The 16,249-nt window shown below is 45.6% G+C and overlaps 4 protein-coding genes across 8 annotated transcripts in view; 2 read left to right on the plus strand and 2 right to left on the minus strand.

The window, feature by feature from the left end:
- LOC133121595 (mitochondrial adenyl nucleotide antiporter SLC25A23-like) overlaps positions 1 to 5,932 on the minus strand; it is a 16,308-nt gene extending 10,376 nt beyond the window's left edge. For 2 of the 5 annotated variants that reach the window (XM_061230884.1, XM_061230882.1), the window contains exons 1-4: positions 5,400 to 5,932; positions 5,197 to 5,284; positions 4,832 to 5,048; positions 411 to 534 (exon numbers count right to left, since the gene is read on the minus strand). In XM_061230884.1, the coding sequence (XP_061086868.1) occupies positions 411 to 534; positions 4,832 to 5,029 (322 nt within the window). In that variant the 5' untranslated portion in view covers positions 5,030 to 5,048; positions 5,197 to 5,284; positions 5,400 to 5,932. Of the gene's footprint in view, positions 1 to 410; positions 538 to 4,831; positions 5,068 to 5,196; positions 5,285 to 5,399 lie in introns of all 5 variants that reach the window. The other 3 variants (XM_061230883.1, XM_061230879.1, XM_061230880.1) reach the window with 2 other exon arrangements.
- Positions 1 to 16,249, plus strand: part of LOC133118456 (protein YIPF2-like) — a 178,917-nt gene that overhangs the window by 60,310 nt on the left and 102,358 nt on the right. The gene's annotated exons all lie outside the window — the stretch shown is intronic.
- Positions 7,130 to 10,634, plus strand: si:ch211-196h16.12 (regulator of G-protein signaling 5). The gene is made up of 5 exons (XM_061232295.1): positions 7,130 to 7,254; positions 7,513 to 7,578; positions 8,325 to 8,377; positions 8,908 to 9,071; positions 9,865 to 10,634. The coding sequence occupies exons 1-5, from the start codon at positions 7,211 to 7,213 to the stop codon at positions 10,030 to 10,032; spliced, it is 495 nt and encodes a 164-aa protein (XP_061088279.1). The 5' UTR covers positions 7,130 to 7,210; the 3' UTR covers positions 10,033 to 10,634.
- c2h19orf53 (chromosome 2 C19orf53 homolog) lies at positions 12,688 to 15,085 on the minus strand. The gene is made up of 3 exons (XM_061232010.1): positions 14,837 to 15,085; positions 14,350 to 14,405; positions 12,688 to 13,427 (listed from the first exon to the last, which is right to left on the minus strand). The coding sequence occupies exons 1-3, from the start codon at positions 14,922 to 14,924 to the stop codon at positions 13,281 to 13,283; spliced, it is 291 nt and encodes a 96-aa protein (XP_061087994.1). The 5' UTR covers positions 14,925 to 15,085; the 3' UTR covers positions 12,688 to 13,280.

Consider the following 16,249-nt stretch of genomic DNA (forward strand, 5'->3'; position numbering starts at 1 on the left):
CAGCCAGCTACCTACCAGCGGTGGTTAGTGCATTAAACCATCAATAGTTTTGAAAATGATTACTTTTGGCAAGCCCTCAAACCGCTAACCACACAGCTGCCCTGGTCAGAACAGGCCAAGGTGTACCCCCTCTCGTGCAGGTCCACATAAGAGCTGCTTAATCTGAAAGAGTGCGAAAATTGTTTTTCGTTTTTGTGGTGTGTGTGTGTGTATACAGTACAGGAGTGTTGCCATGACGGCTACAGCGTGAGGGCGATACAGTACAGGAGTGTTGCCATGACGGCTACAGCGTGAGGGCGATACAGTACAGGAGTGTTGCCATGACGGCTACAGCGTGAGGGCAATACAGTGCAGGAGTGTTGCCATGACGGCTACAGCGTGAGGGCGTGGTGTGTCTGGCGGTGGCGGACCGTCGTTGTTGCGGTCCAGGCTTCGGAACATGAGACGGAGCGCCTTCTCGTGTGCGCGCAGGTAACGGGTGAACTCCTCGAAGTCCAGCTGGCCGTCCTTGTTGGTGTCGCCCTCCCGCACAATCTGCTGGGAGATGGGCAGAACAGAAATGGAGAGGGGGAGGGGGGGGTGGGGGTGCCAGAAGATTAGGAATGGGAGAGAAAAAGCATGAAGAGAAGGGGAGAGAAGAGTGTTATTCCACAAGGCCTCCAGAGCATGGACACAGAATGCAACACAGCCACATTCACATCAACAATAATCTAACACATTCTACATAACCAAAACAACCACATCCACAATAATCCAACATATCCTGCATAACCAAAACAACCATCCATCCATCCATCCATTATCTGAACCCGCTTATCCTGATCAGGGTCGCAGGGGGGCTGGAGCCTATCCCAGCATACATTGGGCGAAAGGCAGGAATACACCCTGGACAGGTCGCCATCGCAGGGCACACACACCATTCACTCACACACACCTACGGGCAATTTAGACTCTCCAATCAGCCTAACGTGCATGTCTTTGGACTGTGGGAGGAAACCGGAGTACCCGGAGGAAACCCACGCAGACACGGGGAGAACATGCAAACTCCGCACAGAGAGGCCCCAGCCGACGGGGATTCGAACCCAGGACCTCCTTGCTGTGAGGCGGCAGTGCTACCCACTGCACCATCCGTGCCGCCCCAAAACAACCACATACACAATAATCCAACACAGCCTACATAACCAAAACAACCACATCCACAATAATCTAACACATTCTACATAGCCAAAGAAACCACATCCACAATAATCCAACACATCCTGCATAACCAAATAAACCACATACACAATAATCCAACACAGCCTACATAACCAAAACAACCACATCCACAATAATCTAACACATTCTACATAGCCAAAGAAACCACATCCACAATAATCTAACACATTCTACATAACCAAAACAACCACATCCACAATAATCCAACATATCCTGAATAACCAAAACAACCACATACACAATAATCCAACACAGCCTACATAACCAAAACAACCACATCCACAATAATCCAACACATCCAGCATAACCAAATAATCCACATACACAATAATCCAACACAGCCTACATAACTAAAACAACCACATCCACAATAATCCAACACATCCTACATAACCAAAGCAGCGTCCAGTCAAAGTCCTGATCTCCCCCAAATTAGTTAAAGCTGTTATTGCAAAAAAAAGTATTTCTGGAAAATATTAATGTGTGGGGTTCACTGCTTGTGCAGCATATTCAAGTTTTTTTATTTTTTTTTATATCTGAAATAACTCATTTGGGCTTTCAAAATTCACTGTTGGAGCATACAAGTTCACAAGAAATATACTGACCGGAAACATATGTGTATCACTTGTAAAACTAAAATGTGGATAACATCTTTAAGGGATCTACCTCATTTTACAAGGCACAGTACGTACAGATAACACACTCAAGTCCTAAAAATAAAATTGTTTATAAGTGGATATCTCAATCCATACATAAAAGTGTGAAATCTGTGCTCCAGAAAACAGCTTCCACTGGTACCTGTGTAACAGAACAGGTTGTAAAATGTGCAGCGTTATCACACCTCAAAAAAACGCAAATGCTGCTCCAAATCTGTATCGTGCTTCATACTGCACATACGGTGCTTCCCAGCAAAGGCTCCATTGACACTGATATGCTGGTGTTGGGACAGGCCAGGAGGGAGCTGGAGAGTCACATGATCCCACACTAAACATAAACCCAGTCCTCACGTGTCTGTGGTGCTCCTTCGACCAGTTCTAGTTCGTAAATGTTCGGGAGACTTAGGCTAAGGGTAGTTTCACTGTGTGTGCGCCGATTATTCAAACTATAAACAATAAGCTCGTAATTAAACTATCCTTGGAAGCCAATCCCCCCACCATGCCTTTCCAGTGAAGTCAAAACACTCCTCGTGAAAAGGATTCCAGTCTCAGAAACAGTGAACTTCCAGTTCCCCGCCCACAATCCAGGACAACAGCCTACTTGCAAACGGAAAGAAATATTCTTCCTTGGAAAGCCTGCTGAAAACCAGAGAGGATCCCTGCTGTTTCAAAGCTACCCACACTAGCTGGCTGACCAGCTCATAACCACCTAGAACAGCTTTATGACCAGCTTGGCAGTGCTGGTTGACCAGCTCATACCCAGCTCAACCAGCTCAATTTTCAAGCAGGCCAAGCTGGCATATCTGGATTTTATAGCAGGGACCTGAAGGGATTCCACACATGTGCCCCGTCTCGAGAAAGGACACGTTCTGCTCCACACAGAATGAGGCACAGGCAGAGTGGGGGAGGGAAGGGGGGGGGGGGGGGTCACAGAGCTGGATAGTAAATGTCATCAGCTTGGCAGAGCTCTAAAGAAAGCAGGGAGGAGTGTGGAATGAGTGAAAGAGAGTGTAAAAGAGAGAGAGAGAGAGAGAGAGAGAGAGAGCCTGCCAGACTGGTCACATGGTCTCTATGACCACCACAGGACAAAAACCACAAATCACCAATGAAATCCCTCTGAACAAACATTTACACACCTGCCTCAGCACACATCACATCCTACCTACGAACACAATCCATATCACACAACACAATCCATATCACACAACACGATCAATATCACGCAACACAATCCACACCACGCAACACAATCCGTATGACGCAACTCAATCGTTTACACAACGCCTCTCACTTAGACAGAAGCCAGCTGCAATTTCACCCACTGGATCCTGACCTGGTAAATCTGGCCTTAAAAATGTGGTATTTAGCCGAAGCATTTATCCAAAGTGACTTACAGTTGATTAGACAATCCCCTCGGGAGCAATGCGGGGCTCAGGGCCTCGCTCAAGGGGCCAACTGCTGTGCACATCTTGTCATGCCTACACTTGGGCTTGAACCACCAACCTTCTGGGTCCCAGTCATGTACCTTAGCTACAGTTTACAGTTTACAGGCCTAAACTGTGCACCAGATGTGTACATCACCTGGATGACTTGTTCCATTCAGATAACCAACCGTGACCGCTGATCTACAACAGACGACAAGTCAGTGAATCTACATCTTGATTTTGCACAGCATCACAGCCACAAACACAACCATAGCAGCCTGTAGCCGAGTGGTCAAGGTACGTGACTGGGACCTGGAATGTTGGTGGTTCCGCACAGCTGTTGGGCCCTTGAGCAAGGCCCATAACCCTGCATAGCTCCCCAGGAACCAGCATGGTGGCTGCCCACTACTCCTGAGTAACCAGGATGGGTCAAATGCATGCTGAATGTCAATAAAACATGAAATAAATGTCACAGCAAGAGCTCCACGGAACAGTCAGTTTAACCGTTTAATAGGCCAATGGCGACTATCCCCTGCCAGTGGACGTGCTCTCCAGCGGTCTGTCCTGGGCCAGGAGCCACTTCCTGCCTCACTTCCTGTAAAAATGTTCACAGACAGCATCGATGACGCTGAGCCAACTATTGATATTTTTACGAGCACAGTAAGAGAATTGAGTGACCACACACTAAGCTCCAGTGATAAACACTAGCAGGGATACGAGTAGCCTTCATCGGGGGCCTTTATCCTTGTAATATGCACCGTGGTCACTTGATATCTACAAGTCACAGTCAGGTATAAACTGAAGTCTTTCGACAAGGAATCCTGCGGCAATAGTAGAATCGTCTCAAATATAGACTGAACATCCATGCAAGCTCTCAGAGTCTCCCAGAAACACATTTGCTTATATTTTGTTTTATTTTCCTTTCAAAGACCTTGTTACTTTAATGACAAGTCCCACAATACAGCGTGACACTGGTGAATTTCCCCAAAATATCTCAGAGGACAAGGTCCGGCTTATGACGGCACGCTAGTCTCGCTCTGATCCAACACAGGAAAGTGTTTAACGCCTCTGAGGAAAGGTTCTCCCTCCCTGATGTAGCGTGACTGCTCAAGTCTATTTTTGCCACAACAGTGTCTATTTTTGAGCTTAACGTTTAGGGGTTTGCCTGCATTGACGCACCTGTAACCTGAATGGGCCACCCGCGTTCAATTTGCGTTCACTAAAAACTACTTAAGTTTGCTGCGGTTTTATCTGGAAGGTATCTGGACAGATAAACAGCGCGAAGTGAAATACCTTCGTGCCAGCTGGCCAATCAGGAGCCAGGACCCGCGACCGAAACAAAAGCACACCCCTTTTCTTTTCCTAGTGGTTTAGAATCAACATGTAACTCGCAAACCAGGAAGGCAACCCAGAATCGGTACATGTGCAAGGCCATCTCGTTCGCTTTACGCAATTTTACAAAACTCTTTCACGACAGGATTTTAACCCCCCCCCCTCCATTTTTCCTCAATGTTACCTTCCTGAGCGGCTTACCTCCTCTACGGCGCTCTTGGAGTGCCCCCGGGCTGTCATCCATGTTCGCAGCTCGTACACGTCTATCCTTCCGTCCTTGTTCAGATCCAGTTGCTCGAACAGTTCAGCATACCGTTTTTCTCTCCCTGGGTCGACACCGTTGTTCTGACATCGTGCCCGAGTCCAAGCAGGCCAGTGTCGATTCAGGGGGTCACCCATGCGCGCGCGTGTTGCAACACTAGTGAATATAAATAAACCTAGTAAATAAAGACAACAGCATTCAGAGCTGGCGCGATCAGTTCTGCGTTCCGATTACGTTTTCCCTCACATGCTTTGTAGGAAATGCATAATGCCATTTAACGGTTGAGTTTGAACATTGTAAATACCTTTACGCTGCAGAACGCACACTGTCCGGTTGACACCAGCTTTCAGTTTTTCTCATTTATGAGAAATTACATCTTCAAGACAGGGGAGCTAGAGAGAGGCAAAGCAAAACATAACTGGGATGATTTAAGTTTGACATATCGCTCAAGTCTTCCTCTAGTTAAGAATCTCGTTTCAAATAAACTACCTTAGAATAAAGCCATACCTTCCATAATGCATGTCCAGTCGTCGCATTTCAACAAGCAGCTGTAGCATTTGACAGCACATTTACGTAGGCTGTTGGGCGTCGAGTTTCATACATAGCGTGCGTCAGTTTGAATATGACATAACGTGAGCTCGAAATTGTGCATTTGCTTTGCACTGTAACGTTAGCGAACAAGCGTATCTGTAGTAATACAATTATAGTTAGCCAGCTAGCTTGTCGATATATTGTGGATCATACTTAATCCCATCGGAGTTTTACCATGTTTATCGATCCAATAGAAGGTAGAATTTACCCCTCCATTCTCTGCAGGCTACTTTTTCCTCAAAATATTTCAGCTAACGACGTTAGCAAGCCTCGAGAAACTAAGGCGACGAAGAATGTGCACTCGCGTCTGCGCTGTGTTAGCTGTTGGTCAGCTAACATAAATGTGTGTTATTTATTCAGTGGACGTCACGGCGTTTCTACTGGACCTTTTTGATATAATTTTAATGAATAAATAGTGGAGTAGTGTGGTAGCCTGCAGCTAATATTAAATCGTGATGCACGGTTTCGGGTGTCTGACGTCAGAGCAAATAAGTTAATGTTATAATTTAAATAGCTCTATAAACTATTGCCTCTTTTGGGCAATATGAAACTTGCAAGGTCATCAAAATGTAGCCTATGGCGAGTTCTAGATTATGAACTGGCCATGTGGTTGCTCTGTTTACAAATAAAACAATGCCTTAAAAGCGGTTAAATTTACATAGCTAGACCATATCTATAACGTTATTGGAATTCTTGGCACCTTTGCATCTAAGAACTGTTGCTAGATGGACCTTGCCAACCAAACTGCCATTTATTTGAGGTGATAGTGGTCTAACACGTTGTCACTACAAGAGATCAAATTTGTATTATTACATTGTTGTTCTCCTTCTTAATTTTCATGAAATCTTAATTTTTGGAAAAGCCCAACTTCTGAGAGCTTTATGAAGCCATTGTCCGTTTCAACATTGTAAAATGCTGTATATTCGGTTTATTAATTTACTTTGACTTCATATGACAGATTGACTTTATCTGAATGTACATTTTTTATTTATTTGTTCCAAACTGTCAATGCGTCATCTCATTCAGTTGCTATGGCACACAGGTGAGGTTAGGCTAGCTACACATAAGCCAAATTATGGCTAAACATCTAAAACCTACTCCTAAATTGATACTGTACTGTCCCCATACTGCCTTTACAATTATTTTTAGATTTTCTTTAGTAAAGATACCACTGCCTAAATCTGAATGATGTAATACCAACTTAGCTGGTCTGGTCAAGAAATAGGCCAGATATGCAAGAGACCATACACTGGACACGAGAGAGGCGTAAGGCCGGTATATCAACAAACTCAAGGAGGCACAAACAATCACTTATTATAATACCTGCGAGACACCTGCTTCTCTGTCAGCAAACCCCATTATGAAATGAACACAGAGGCTAACAGAATCTGTCTGTTTCCTTTGTCCACACCTGTTACCGCCGTCTATCGCAGCGCCAGTTAATGACGGCTGGATGAGAACAGTTACGGTACGCTGCGTTCTGCTGGTTGATTACCGCGTTGCGTTCGCACGCTGTCTTTGTTTTCCTAGTTAATGCACATTCAGTCACTAACCACATTAAGGTTTTCCATCCCGACACAACCCCCCGCCCCCGTTTCTGATAACTTTTTCCTAACGATTCGAGGGTCTATAAAAAGAGCTCACCGTATGCACAGACAGACCCGCAGAAAAACGGCTCTTCACCCAGTCTCTTTCCTCACTTTCTGTTTTCCTTCTTTAAATCTCAAATGTGTAGGGGACTGTCCCATCTGCCGTCATCATGCTTGGAGAAGTATGCTTTTTTCTTCTTTTTTATTAATGTTAATATTTGTGTTAATATCCACTGACGTGTAATGAATGATGACTGTAAACGTTTTGTCCAACTGAACTCTGTACATTCTATCAATATTGATAAATGACCGGGGCTGTGCGGTGTTTGGGTGTATATCTATTATAAAGTCTTGATGTACTTTACTGTTTTCATACTTTGGAGTGGCGCTTTCTACATGAATATCTGTGCGACTGTGTTCAGCTCTTGAGTGTGTTTCAGGGCGAAGGTGATGAGGGTAAAACTCAGTCACCTGGCAGAGAAACAGGAGTGGACTCACAAACACAGGTAATGCCCTATTATTTTTTCACCGCTGTGGCATTACCATCTCAGTGCACACAGGGGTGTTATTCAGCCTAAAAAAAACCCAATGCTCTTCCTTTAAATACAAGTCACCAAGTAGAGCCTTTTCTTCCTTGCTTTTCTCTCAGAGCTTGATATGATGTGTTGTAATGGGAATGTAAAGGAATTAACCAGTCAGATGGACTGATAAATTGACCTGAATGTGTCTTGTCTCTCGTGACTTGCACCCTGAGCTGACCAGAGGAGAATGGGCTCCCCCCTTATTGAGTCTGGTCCTTCCCAAGGTTTCTTTCCAGGTCATCCATTGAGTTTTCCTTTGCCACAGTCACCTCTGGCTAGCTCTGTGGGGATTTAGGCCGGGGTATACTGTGATGTGTATTGTGACAAATCCTTTGCAAAAATGCACAGTATGAATACAATTTGATTGATTTTTTTTGCGTGAGTTGATGTTTCTCATTCACCCATTCATACACGCACTCACACACCAACGGCGATTGGCTGCCATGCAAGGCGCCGACCAGCTTGTTAGGGGTTAGGCGTGTCTTCACACCCAGGGTGGAATTGAACCGGCAACCCTCCGACTGCCCGACGACTGTGCTTACCGCCTGAGCCACTGTCATTTAGACCAGGGGGAACTTCAGTGTGTGGGACTTATGTTGCCTTGCAAGAGTGTGAGAAAGTCAATGCAGGGCAAAAGAGATATTGACCCATTCATTTGTCTTTTTCAACAGGGCTCACGAGGAGAAGATCTTCCAGGACCTTGAATCTCTGCTCAACAGCAAGAGTAAGGCATGCCACCCTCTCACCTGTCCCTCCCCCCGATAACGGCTGTCAGTTCAAACCGCCGGCCACGTTGCCGATAGGAATCGCTAAACTCCACTTCCTGGTGTAGCTGAGGTTATGGTCGCTCTTTTCCTGGCAAAAAGGGTAATTCTATTTGGAAATGTTAGAACATTTGACCTTCTCCACATTGTCTCCCTGGTGTAAAATCCAGCTATGAGCAGCTTGAAATGACCTGCAACCAGCAGATTCAAAACATAGCTTAAGCTGGTCAAACCATGAAGAGTATGGAGCCGGTCTGAAATGGTCAACCAGCTACCAGCTGTTTCAAAACCGATCTTGAGCTGTTTGTTTCAGCGGGGATAACGTCTGTGGCTGTGCTGCGATACGTACAGTACCGCCTCCCTCAGATTCCCCACACCTTCTCATTATCTCTCTCTCTTTCTTCTGGCTTTGCTAACCCACCCCACCCCACCCCACCCCTCCTGTCCCTCCCACCTGCCCCCCTGCCCCCCCGCCCGGCCCGTGCCTCAGTGGGGCAGCAGGTGTTCCGCTGGTTCCTGCGCTCCGAGTTCAGCGAGGAGAACCTGGAGTTCTGGCTGGCCTGTGAGGAGTACCGGACCAGCCCCGGAGCCCAGCTGAACGTGAAAGCCCTGGGCATCTACAGCCAGTTCATCAACTCTGAGGCCCCTCAGGAGGTAAGGCGGGAGAGGGGCAGGTAGGGAGGAGGAGGGGAGGGTAAGGGGGAGGAGGGCAGTGGTGAGAGGAGTAAAAGACCAGGGTCATGTTCAGCCCCCGCGAAATGTGGCAGGACGTTTATTTAAATGGAAACAGTGGCGGGTTGGGCGGACTGACCTGTTGGCTACAACGGTGTCTGAGAAGGCCAGTCTGTATGTTCTCCAGCCTTTAAAGCATAGGCCTACGTCATCATTGATTCGGGCTACACCCCCCAATACATCCACCAAACGGGTGCAAACATGCACGGCCTGTAGCGTAGTGGTTATGGTAAATGACTGGGACCGGCAAGGTCAGTGGTTCGATTCCCGGTGTAGCTGCAATAAGATCTGCACAGCTGTTGGGCCCTTGAGCAAGGCCTTAACCCTTAACCCTTAACCCTTAACCCTGCATTGCTCCAGGGGAGGATTGTCTCCTGCTTAGTCTAATCAACTGTACCGTTCTGGATAAGTGCGTCTGCCAAATGCCATTAATGTAAATATATCTGAAAGCTGCATGCTGTTGGGAGGAAACATATTCTGATTGAATGTACCCCAGGAGACTAGAAGTACTTAAGATATTTTTTAGGCCTTTTTCAGCTTTATTGGACAGTATGTAGTATAGAGAGACAGGAAGAATGGGAGCAAGAGAGAGACCGCCAACGTCGCGGCTCGCAATGAGCATGCGGTCAGTGCTCTACAGGCTGCGCCACCGAGACACCCAGAAGTACTTATGCTTCTGGTGTGTGTGTGTGTGCGTGTGCGTGTGAGAGAGCAGGTGAATCTGGATTCTGAAACCAAGGAGGCCCTTCACAGCATGATTGACGAGCCGATGGCTGACACCTTTGACAAGGCCCAGCAACGTATATACGCCCTGATGGCCAAGGACTCCTTCCCACGATTCCTGCGCTCCTCCTACTGCCAGGAGGCGCTGAAGGCTCTGTGAAACATCGCCCCCTGCAGTACTGGAGGACACAGCCGCCTGCCTATTCACTATGCTCCCAACAAGTGCTTGTGGCTGGAATAATGATTAATGTAATCTCTGCAAGCACAAAGCCCACATGTGCACCACATTAGTCTATGGAAATTTCAAATAAAAGTCAGGAAGCAATGTGTTTGTGGTGGTCGCAGTAATCTTAGTTTTGTTGCTATTTTTGTCTGCTTGTCCTCATTTAGTGAATTAGACCTTTGCCCTGCTGCTAATGCGAATGAAGAAATGTTGAGCATGTTGTCCTTTCCTTGACGTTTGAATTGAGGTATAAATCATGGCTTTACCATTGACGTAGTGAATGTATGGACCTTCAGTTATGAGCGCACTGAATCGGCAATTGAAATCAAATTTAGATGTCAGCACAGTCAGAATAAGCCAATGTGGTTTCCAGATAACCTATCCTAAATACCTCACTAAATGTCCATGCTTCTCTGATCTCTCATTCTTCTCTGTTTACATTCAAAGAATATCTTTGCCAATCCTCTGTGTGTTCTGTAAATTGTGTTGTTGTATTGGCTGTGCAAATGCAGGCGAATAAAGACTAAAAGTGTACACGAGAGAGGCGCTGTGTCAAGTTTGAACCTTCTGCACAGCACACCGACTAGTGTCTTCACGTCTGCACACTGTCAAAGCAGCATCAGACATTGCAGATTCGTTCCAGTCCTTTCCTGGTGTGAATTCCAGTCACTACCAGCTTGAAATGACCAGCTATCAGCTGTTTGAAAACATAGCTTGAGCTGGTCAAACCATGTTCTGGATGGAGCTGGTCTGAACTGGTCACCAATCTACCAGCTGTTTTAAAACCTAGCTTGAGCGTTTTTTTTCAGCAGGGTTGTGCCGAGGCCACCCCTTTGGTTACCGTCGTGCAGAAAGCCGTATTTATCTACCCCCTGCTTCCACACCGCGCACACAGCCGATGTACAGACACGGCAGGAAGTGAGCGCTCTGTGGGCACAGCGGCCGTGCCGCGCCTTCGGCCCGCGAAGAGTCGCGTGCCACGCGCACCATCGCACATCGCACATCTCGCGCACCACGCGAACCATCGCACATCTCGCGCACATCTCGCGCGCCACGCGCACCATCGCACATCTCGCTCCGACGAGGACACACGGCTCTGCCGCTGCGCCCCGCGCATCCTTGTCGAAGAGAGAAACAAATAAAGACCGTTGGCACACGTGACAACATACAGACTTGAGCAGGCGTCTTGTGTAAACACGCGCACACAGGCGGCATTTTAATGCTGTATACAAGTTAAACATCTCATTTCTTGCCCTTCTACTGAGCTGCCAATGGGACTGAAGCAGTGGCAGTGCTGAGTCATACACACACACACACACACACACACACACACACACACTTATGTTGGAGCGTGATCGTTATTGTCATTAACACAACCATTTACTCTGCGGGTGAGTGGAACTTTCTGGAGCGAAAACAGCAAGTTGAGCATGCGACAGACACAGGCCCTGAAAGCTTTACCTTTCCTTAATACCGACGACCCACAATGCGCTTCATTCTACTCCATTAGGGAAATTAGACAGTCAGTTTCCATTTAACGGGAGCACTTAACATGCATAATGACCTACCCAGCTGCTCAAGCCGTAGACCAGTACAGTGTGAGCAGCAGGCCCTGGAGCCACAATGTCACACTGTCGGTCGTCTGAGATAAGTGACAAAGGAATGAGAGTTTAAATGGAGCCTAGAAATGCACCTACTATGCAATAGTGTCCTTTTTAAATTGCTATATATATATATATATATATATATATATATATATATATATATATATATATACACACCAGGAAGGCTTTCAAAACAAAATACTGCAGTACATTGTAAAAAAATATTTTTTTTTACAATGTATAGCAGTATTTTGTTTTGAAAGCCTTCCTGGTCTTTCAGAACCAGCAGTACCGCTGATATTAATTAAATAATGCGACACGCAAAGGGCTACTGTTTGTACCAGTGACCCGTGCCCACAGGCATCCACGAAAAAAAAAAACCAAGGGAACGTCCAGCCAAAAGAACCGAATGCTAAATGCCGGTTTACCAGGTTCCCTGACACGATCAGTCAGTCTGCACAATCAAACAGGGCAACACTACCACTGGCAATGGCACCAGGACACACAAGCCATCAATAGGTTCTTTTCAAAATAAACTATGAATATCACTCACAAACATGCTCAAATGAAACAATAGCCACTTCTTATCCACATACGCCCAAACTGGCACACATGGTGCCATTTGTTGTCTTCTCTTTCAAGTAGACTTCCTTTAATATTCGTGTGACAAGGAGGACCTACACCACAGAACCACAGTGGGTGTTAACTCATAGAAACCAGATACAATAAAAAAATGAGGAACAATACACTACAATGAACGCCTCCTTTCACGACTGAATAACATCTATTTAAGAAAAACAAGTGTGCTGCTTATAAATACGTAAAACAAGTTCAGTAAATCTACGTCCCATATATAATGGGATTGAGTAGATTCCCATAGCTTACACCACTGCAACCAGTGGTCAATTTACAAATTAAACATTAATAATTATACTTCAACTGTAAATAAAACTGCAGGCTTCCCTTATAAAACGATTTTGAAAGTCTCTAAGTGTTTCCAAAGCATTTAATTTTATATTGGCAAAAAATACTTTGTGTAAGTACATGACACCAGTTATACACACTTATTTATGAAATGAAAAAAATAAAAATAAAAACTAATATCCACAGCCCAAAGGTGATGGTTTGGTGATTTAAAACGATCCTGGACGTTGTGCAATATCAATCAATCTACCAAAATGCACTCGTACCGAGAAACCATGGGTGATTTTATTCATGGTAAGGAAATAATTTATAGATACTGCATTTTGCAGAACCTGATCTTTTGTATAGATACAAAAATACTTCTTTATTTCTCCCCCCCCAGAAACAGCAACATTGTGCCGTCACGGGTTACCCAACAATATTAGTGAATCATAAGTCTTGTGTGAAATGGGCTGCCATTTTACAATCTTCAACTACAAACATCACACGTGTTACCTTTGTGAGACAAGGGGAGACAATAATGTAATATTTTCGCCTGGCGAGAGTTCAATCCTGACCCTAGTGGTCAAAGCTGGTAGCGCACCCATCAGTGCTCCAGTCCAGTCTGGTTGGGGGGCTGCAGTGGGACATCGCGGTAGGGTGTGGGGGGGGGGGCTCCTATTTCGAGGAGGTGCCTGCAGGCCGGGGGGGCCCTGAGCTGGACCCCCCGCTGCTTTTAACGATGCTCAGCTTCTTGTGAAGGGAGTGGCTCGCCCTCTGCGTCACCTCCTGCTCAATCTTGTTCCTGATGGCCACCTCCAGGCCCTGCAGGGAAACGGCAGGATTACACCACAGACAGGCTAAGAGCAGCCCAGGGCCTGTATCAGGAAGCGGGATGACCGAGTTAGCCGGATGAGTTCACCGAGTAAAACCCGGAAACCGCTGTTTTTTATTTTATTATTATTTTTTTTAACATCAGTCCATGTTCCAGTTTTGCACTGTGAACTTAGCCCGCCATCTCAGCGATTCTGTTTTGTGATACACCCCCCCCAGACGTACATCACAGGACAACAAACACAAGAGCAGCCCAGGGCAGACCAGGCAGCAATATCAAATCCAGACCAGGTTTTCGTTTCATAATTAGCCAACAATTACTGCTACCGATTGGCCAGACCTTAAGGCACATGACAGGGACCTGCAAGGTTGGTGGTTCGATTCCCAGTGTAGCCACAATAAGATCCGCACAGCTGCCGAGCAAGGCCCTTAACCCAGCATTGCTCCAGGGGAGGACTGTTACTTTGTATAAAAGCGTCAGCCAAATTACATGTAATTTAATGTCATGCAGCTCGCCCCTGTTCCACTCCAACAATTGGCTTAAAGTTGAAAAAGGGTATGAGCACCATATGATATAGTGAAGCAATGTGACGGTAAGGGGGGGGTGGTGGTATCTGGTATGCCAGAATAATTATGCTAAATATAATGCTTTGGTAGCAAAGGCTTCAGTTCATATTTCATTGGAGTCCAAGGAATGTTTCAAAGTGGATGACAGAATGGGGAAGGGTGGCTTGTTGTGGGACAAAGCTTGTGACAGAACGGATGTAATCCTAATATGATTCCCAACTTGATCAACACGCACTCAAACCACCGGGTGCATGGATGGGTTTGTCTGAGGTGAACGTGCTCGTGTGTTAAAGAATTGAGTGCTGGGGCTAGGAAACGTAACGTTATACACACAGGTAACGCTCACCTTTTTAATGCTCTGCTGTTGTACCACTTTGGATTTTTTTGGGGCAATGATTCTCCCTGGAGAAACAGGATGGCATCAAGGTACATATCACATGATCGTGAGCTATTAACTTGCTTAGCTGGCTAAGTTAGTCATAAAGCTAACCAGCTACAGGAAAGATACACAAAATAATATCCTTACGCAAAACACCGTTACACATCGATAATGCAAAATAAGCAGCAGCCAGTTATAACGTATAGCTCAGCATTTGTCGAAAGCTGCCTACTTTGCTAGCTAACGCTCTCTAGCTACGTAATTAACCTCGTGCCTACTAGCGACCATTTCGGCTCCCTTTTCAATAGGACATGCCGTAAAGGACCGAGTGCCTTTAGTTTACGAGGTAAAACCTGAGCCAGAATGGCGGCTAGCCATGGCGCTATTTAGTCACTTCTCCAAAGCTAGTAAGCCTGACTCGTAGAAATGTCCTCAACATTCCAACATTACTTACCCCCTTTCTTGGGTCCCTTCTGCTTATTTTGTTGTTTTTTGACTCCGCCGGGTCGCTGCGCTTTAAATTTCTGCTTTCCTTGGGCCATGATACGTTCTTCAGAAACCCTTTACCGTAAAGATAAAGAACGGTTTCTGTGAGGGGACAGTGCATTGTGGGATACAGGTGGATATACATAAGTAGTTCTGTTGCAAAGGCTCTAGCGCTCCGTTATGAGCATGGGATAAAGGCCCAAACGTTCACACATCATGAAAGGACTGCAACACTGCAACTACATGTTCAAGTGAACAGATTTATTTTACGTTGTACAAGTGCAATGCCGTTTTTGACTATTAACTGTTTGCATAATTATATTGCCACCCATTATTTTATACACTTAGTTTATCCGAAGCGACGTACAAAAAAAGACACATTTATTGGTTCAAAGAGAAAAAACAATGTGGTTTGTAACAAATGTATTTGTTGTCTACAGTCTTGATTAATGCGGGTGTGTTCAAGCATATCCCTAAAGTGTGTGTTGTGCTTGAAAAATGTCGTCACGTTAAAAATATTCCTTGAAAATGTTCAAATAAATAAATGAAACCAAACCTGTGAGAACTAAAATAACAGAAGACAGCGAAGCAGAGTCATTCGGTTCCCATTTCTTTATTTGACTCGACGTGAAAGCCATTTCTTTCTTTATGTATGCGGAACACAGCATATATTGATATATTTAAAAAAACATCCAGTTTTAACCATTTCCACAGAATACAAAACTGAACCCTGTTGCGGTTAATAACAACACAGAGAGGCCTTTCTCACAAGACAGTCAGCCGCACCCCCCACTGACTTAAAGGGACCAGGAGTGGAAACCCAGCAGTGGAATCGCACACTGAATAACCCTCAGAGCCATAATGGCGGCCAGCAAGCGCTTTGCCTTATGTAACTGGCAGGTGTCTCAGTTAGGTATGAAGATTAGCGGGATTAAAAAGAGCAGGAACACATAGGGCCAGTTTCATAGACACAGATTAAGCCCAGACTAAGTTAAATTTCGAATGAACTAATTTTAGTCCAGGACAGAGCTTCAATGAGGCCCATTGAGACTGGCGCCTGGGAGTAGGGATCTAGACATCAGTCAGATTTTGAGGCACCAAAATCCAAAAATGAGTGAAGTAACGCAAATTTTTGGACAGGTATATGGGTTGGCTCATGAGGACCCTACAAGAGCCAACTGACCGTGCGATGCAACAGAAGTCAAAACAAGATGGGTGGTCAGGTAAACGGGTATCACTATCACTATAACAAGTACGCTGAAAACTCACCCGTCGTTATGACAAACCTGTGACAGGTAGCCAAACGTAGAGTGTGACAGGGAAATTTGAGGCCAAATCCAGCACACCAGCTCTTCCTAGAGTCTTCACTGAACTGCTTCAG

The sequence above is a fragment of the Conger conger genome, chromosome 2 (genome assembly GCF_963514075.1).
Source record: "Conger conger chromosome 2, fConCon1.1, whole genome shotgun sequence".
NCBI classification, from domain to species: Eukaryota; Metazoa; Chordata; class Actinopteri; order Anguilliformes; family Congridae; genus Conger; species Conger conger.

Coding starts and splice junctions, on each gene's coding strand:
- si:ch211-196h16.12 (XM_061232295.1), top strand. CDS start 7,211: ATGTGTAGGGGACTGTCCCATCTGCCGTCATCATGCTTGGAGAA. Junction 8,378..8,907: donor ATCTCTGCTCAACAGCAAGA/GTAAGGCATGCC, acceptor CCCGTGCCTCAG/TGGGGCAGCAGGTGTTCCGC. Junction 9,072..9,864: donor ACTCTGAGGCCCCTCAGGAG/GTAAGGCGGGAG, acceptor GTGAGAGAGCAG/GTGAATCTGGATTCTGAAAC.
- c2h19orf53 (XM_061232010.1), bottom strand. CDS start 14,924: ATGGCCCAAGGAAAGCAGAAATTTAAAGCGCAGCGACCCGGCGGAGTC. Junction 14,406..14,836: donor GAAGGGACCCAAGAAAGGGG/GTAAGTAATGTT, acceptor CTGTTTCTCCAG/GGAGAATCATTGCCCCAAAA. Junction 13,428..14,349: donor AACAGCAGAGCATTAAAAAG/GTGAGCGTTACC, acceptor GTTTCCCTGCAG/GGCCTGGAGGTGGCCATCAG.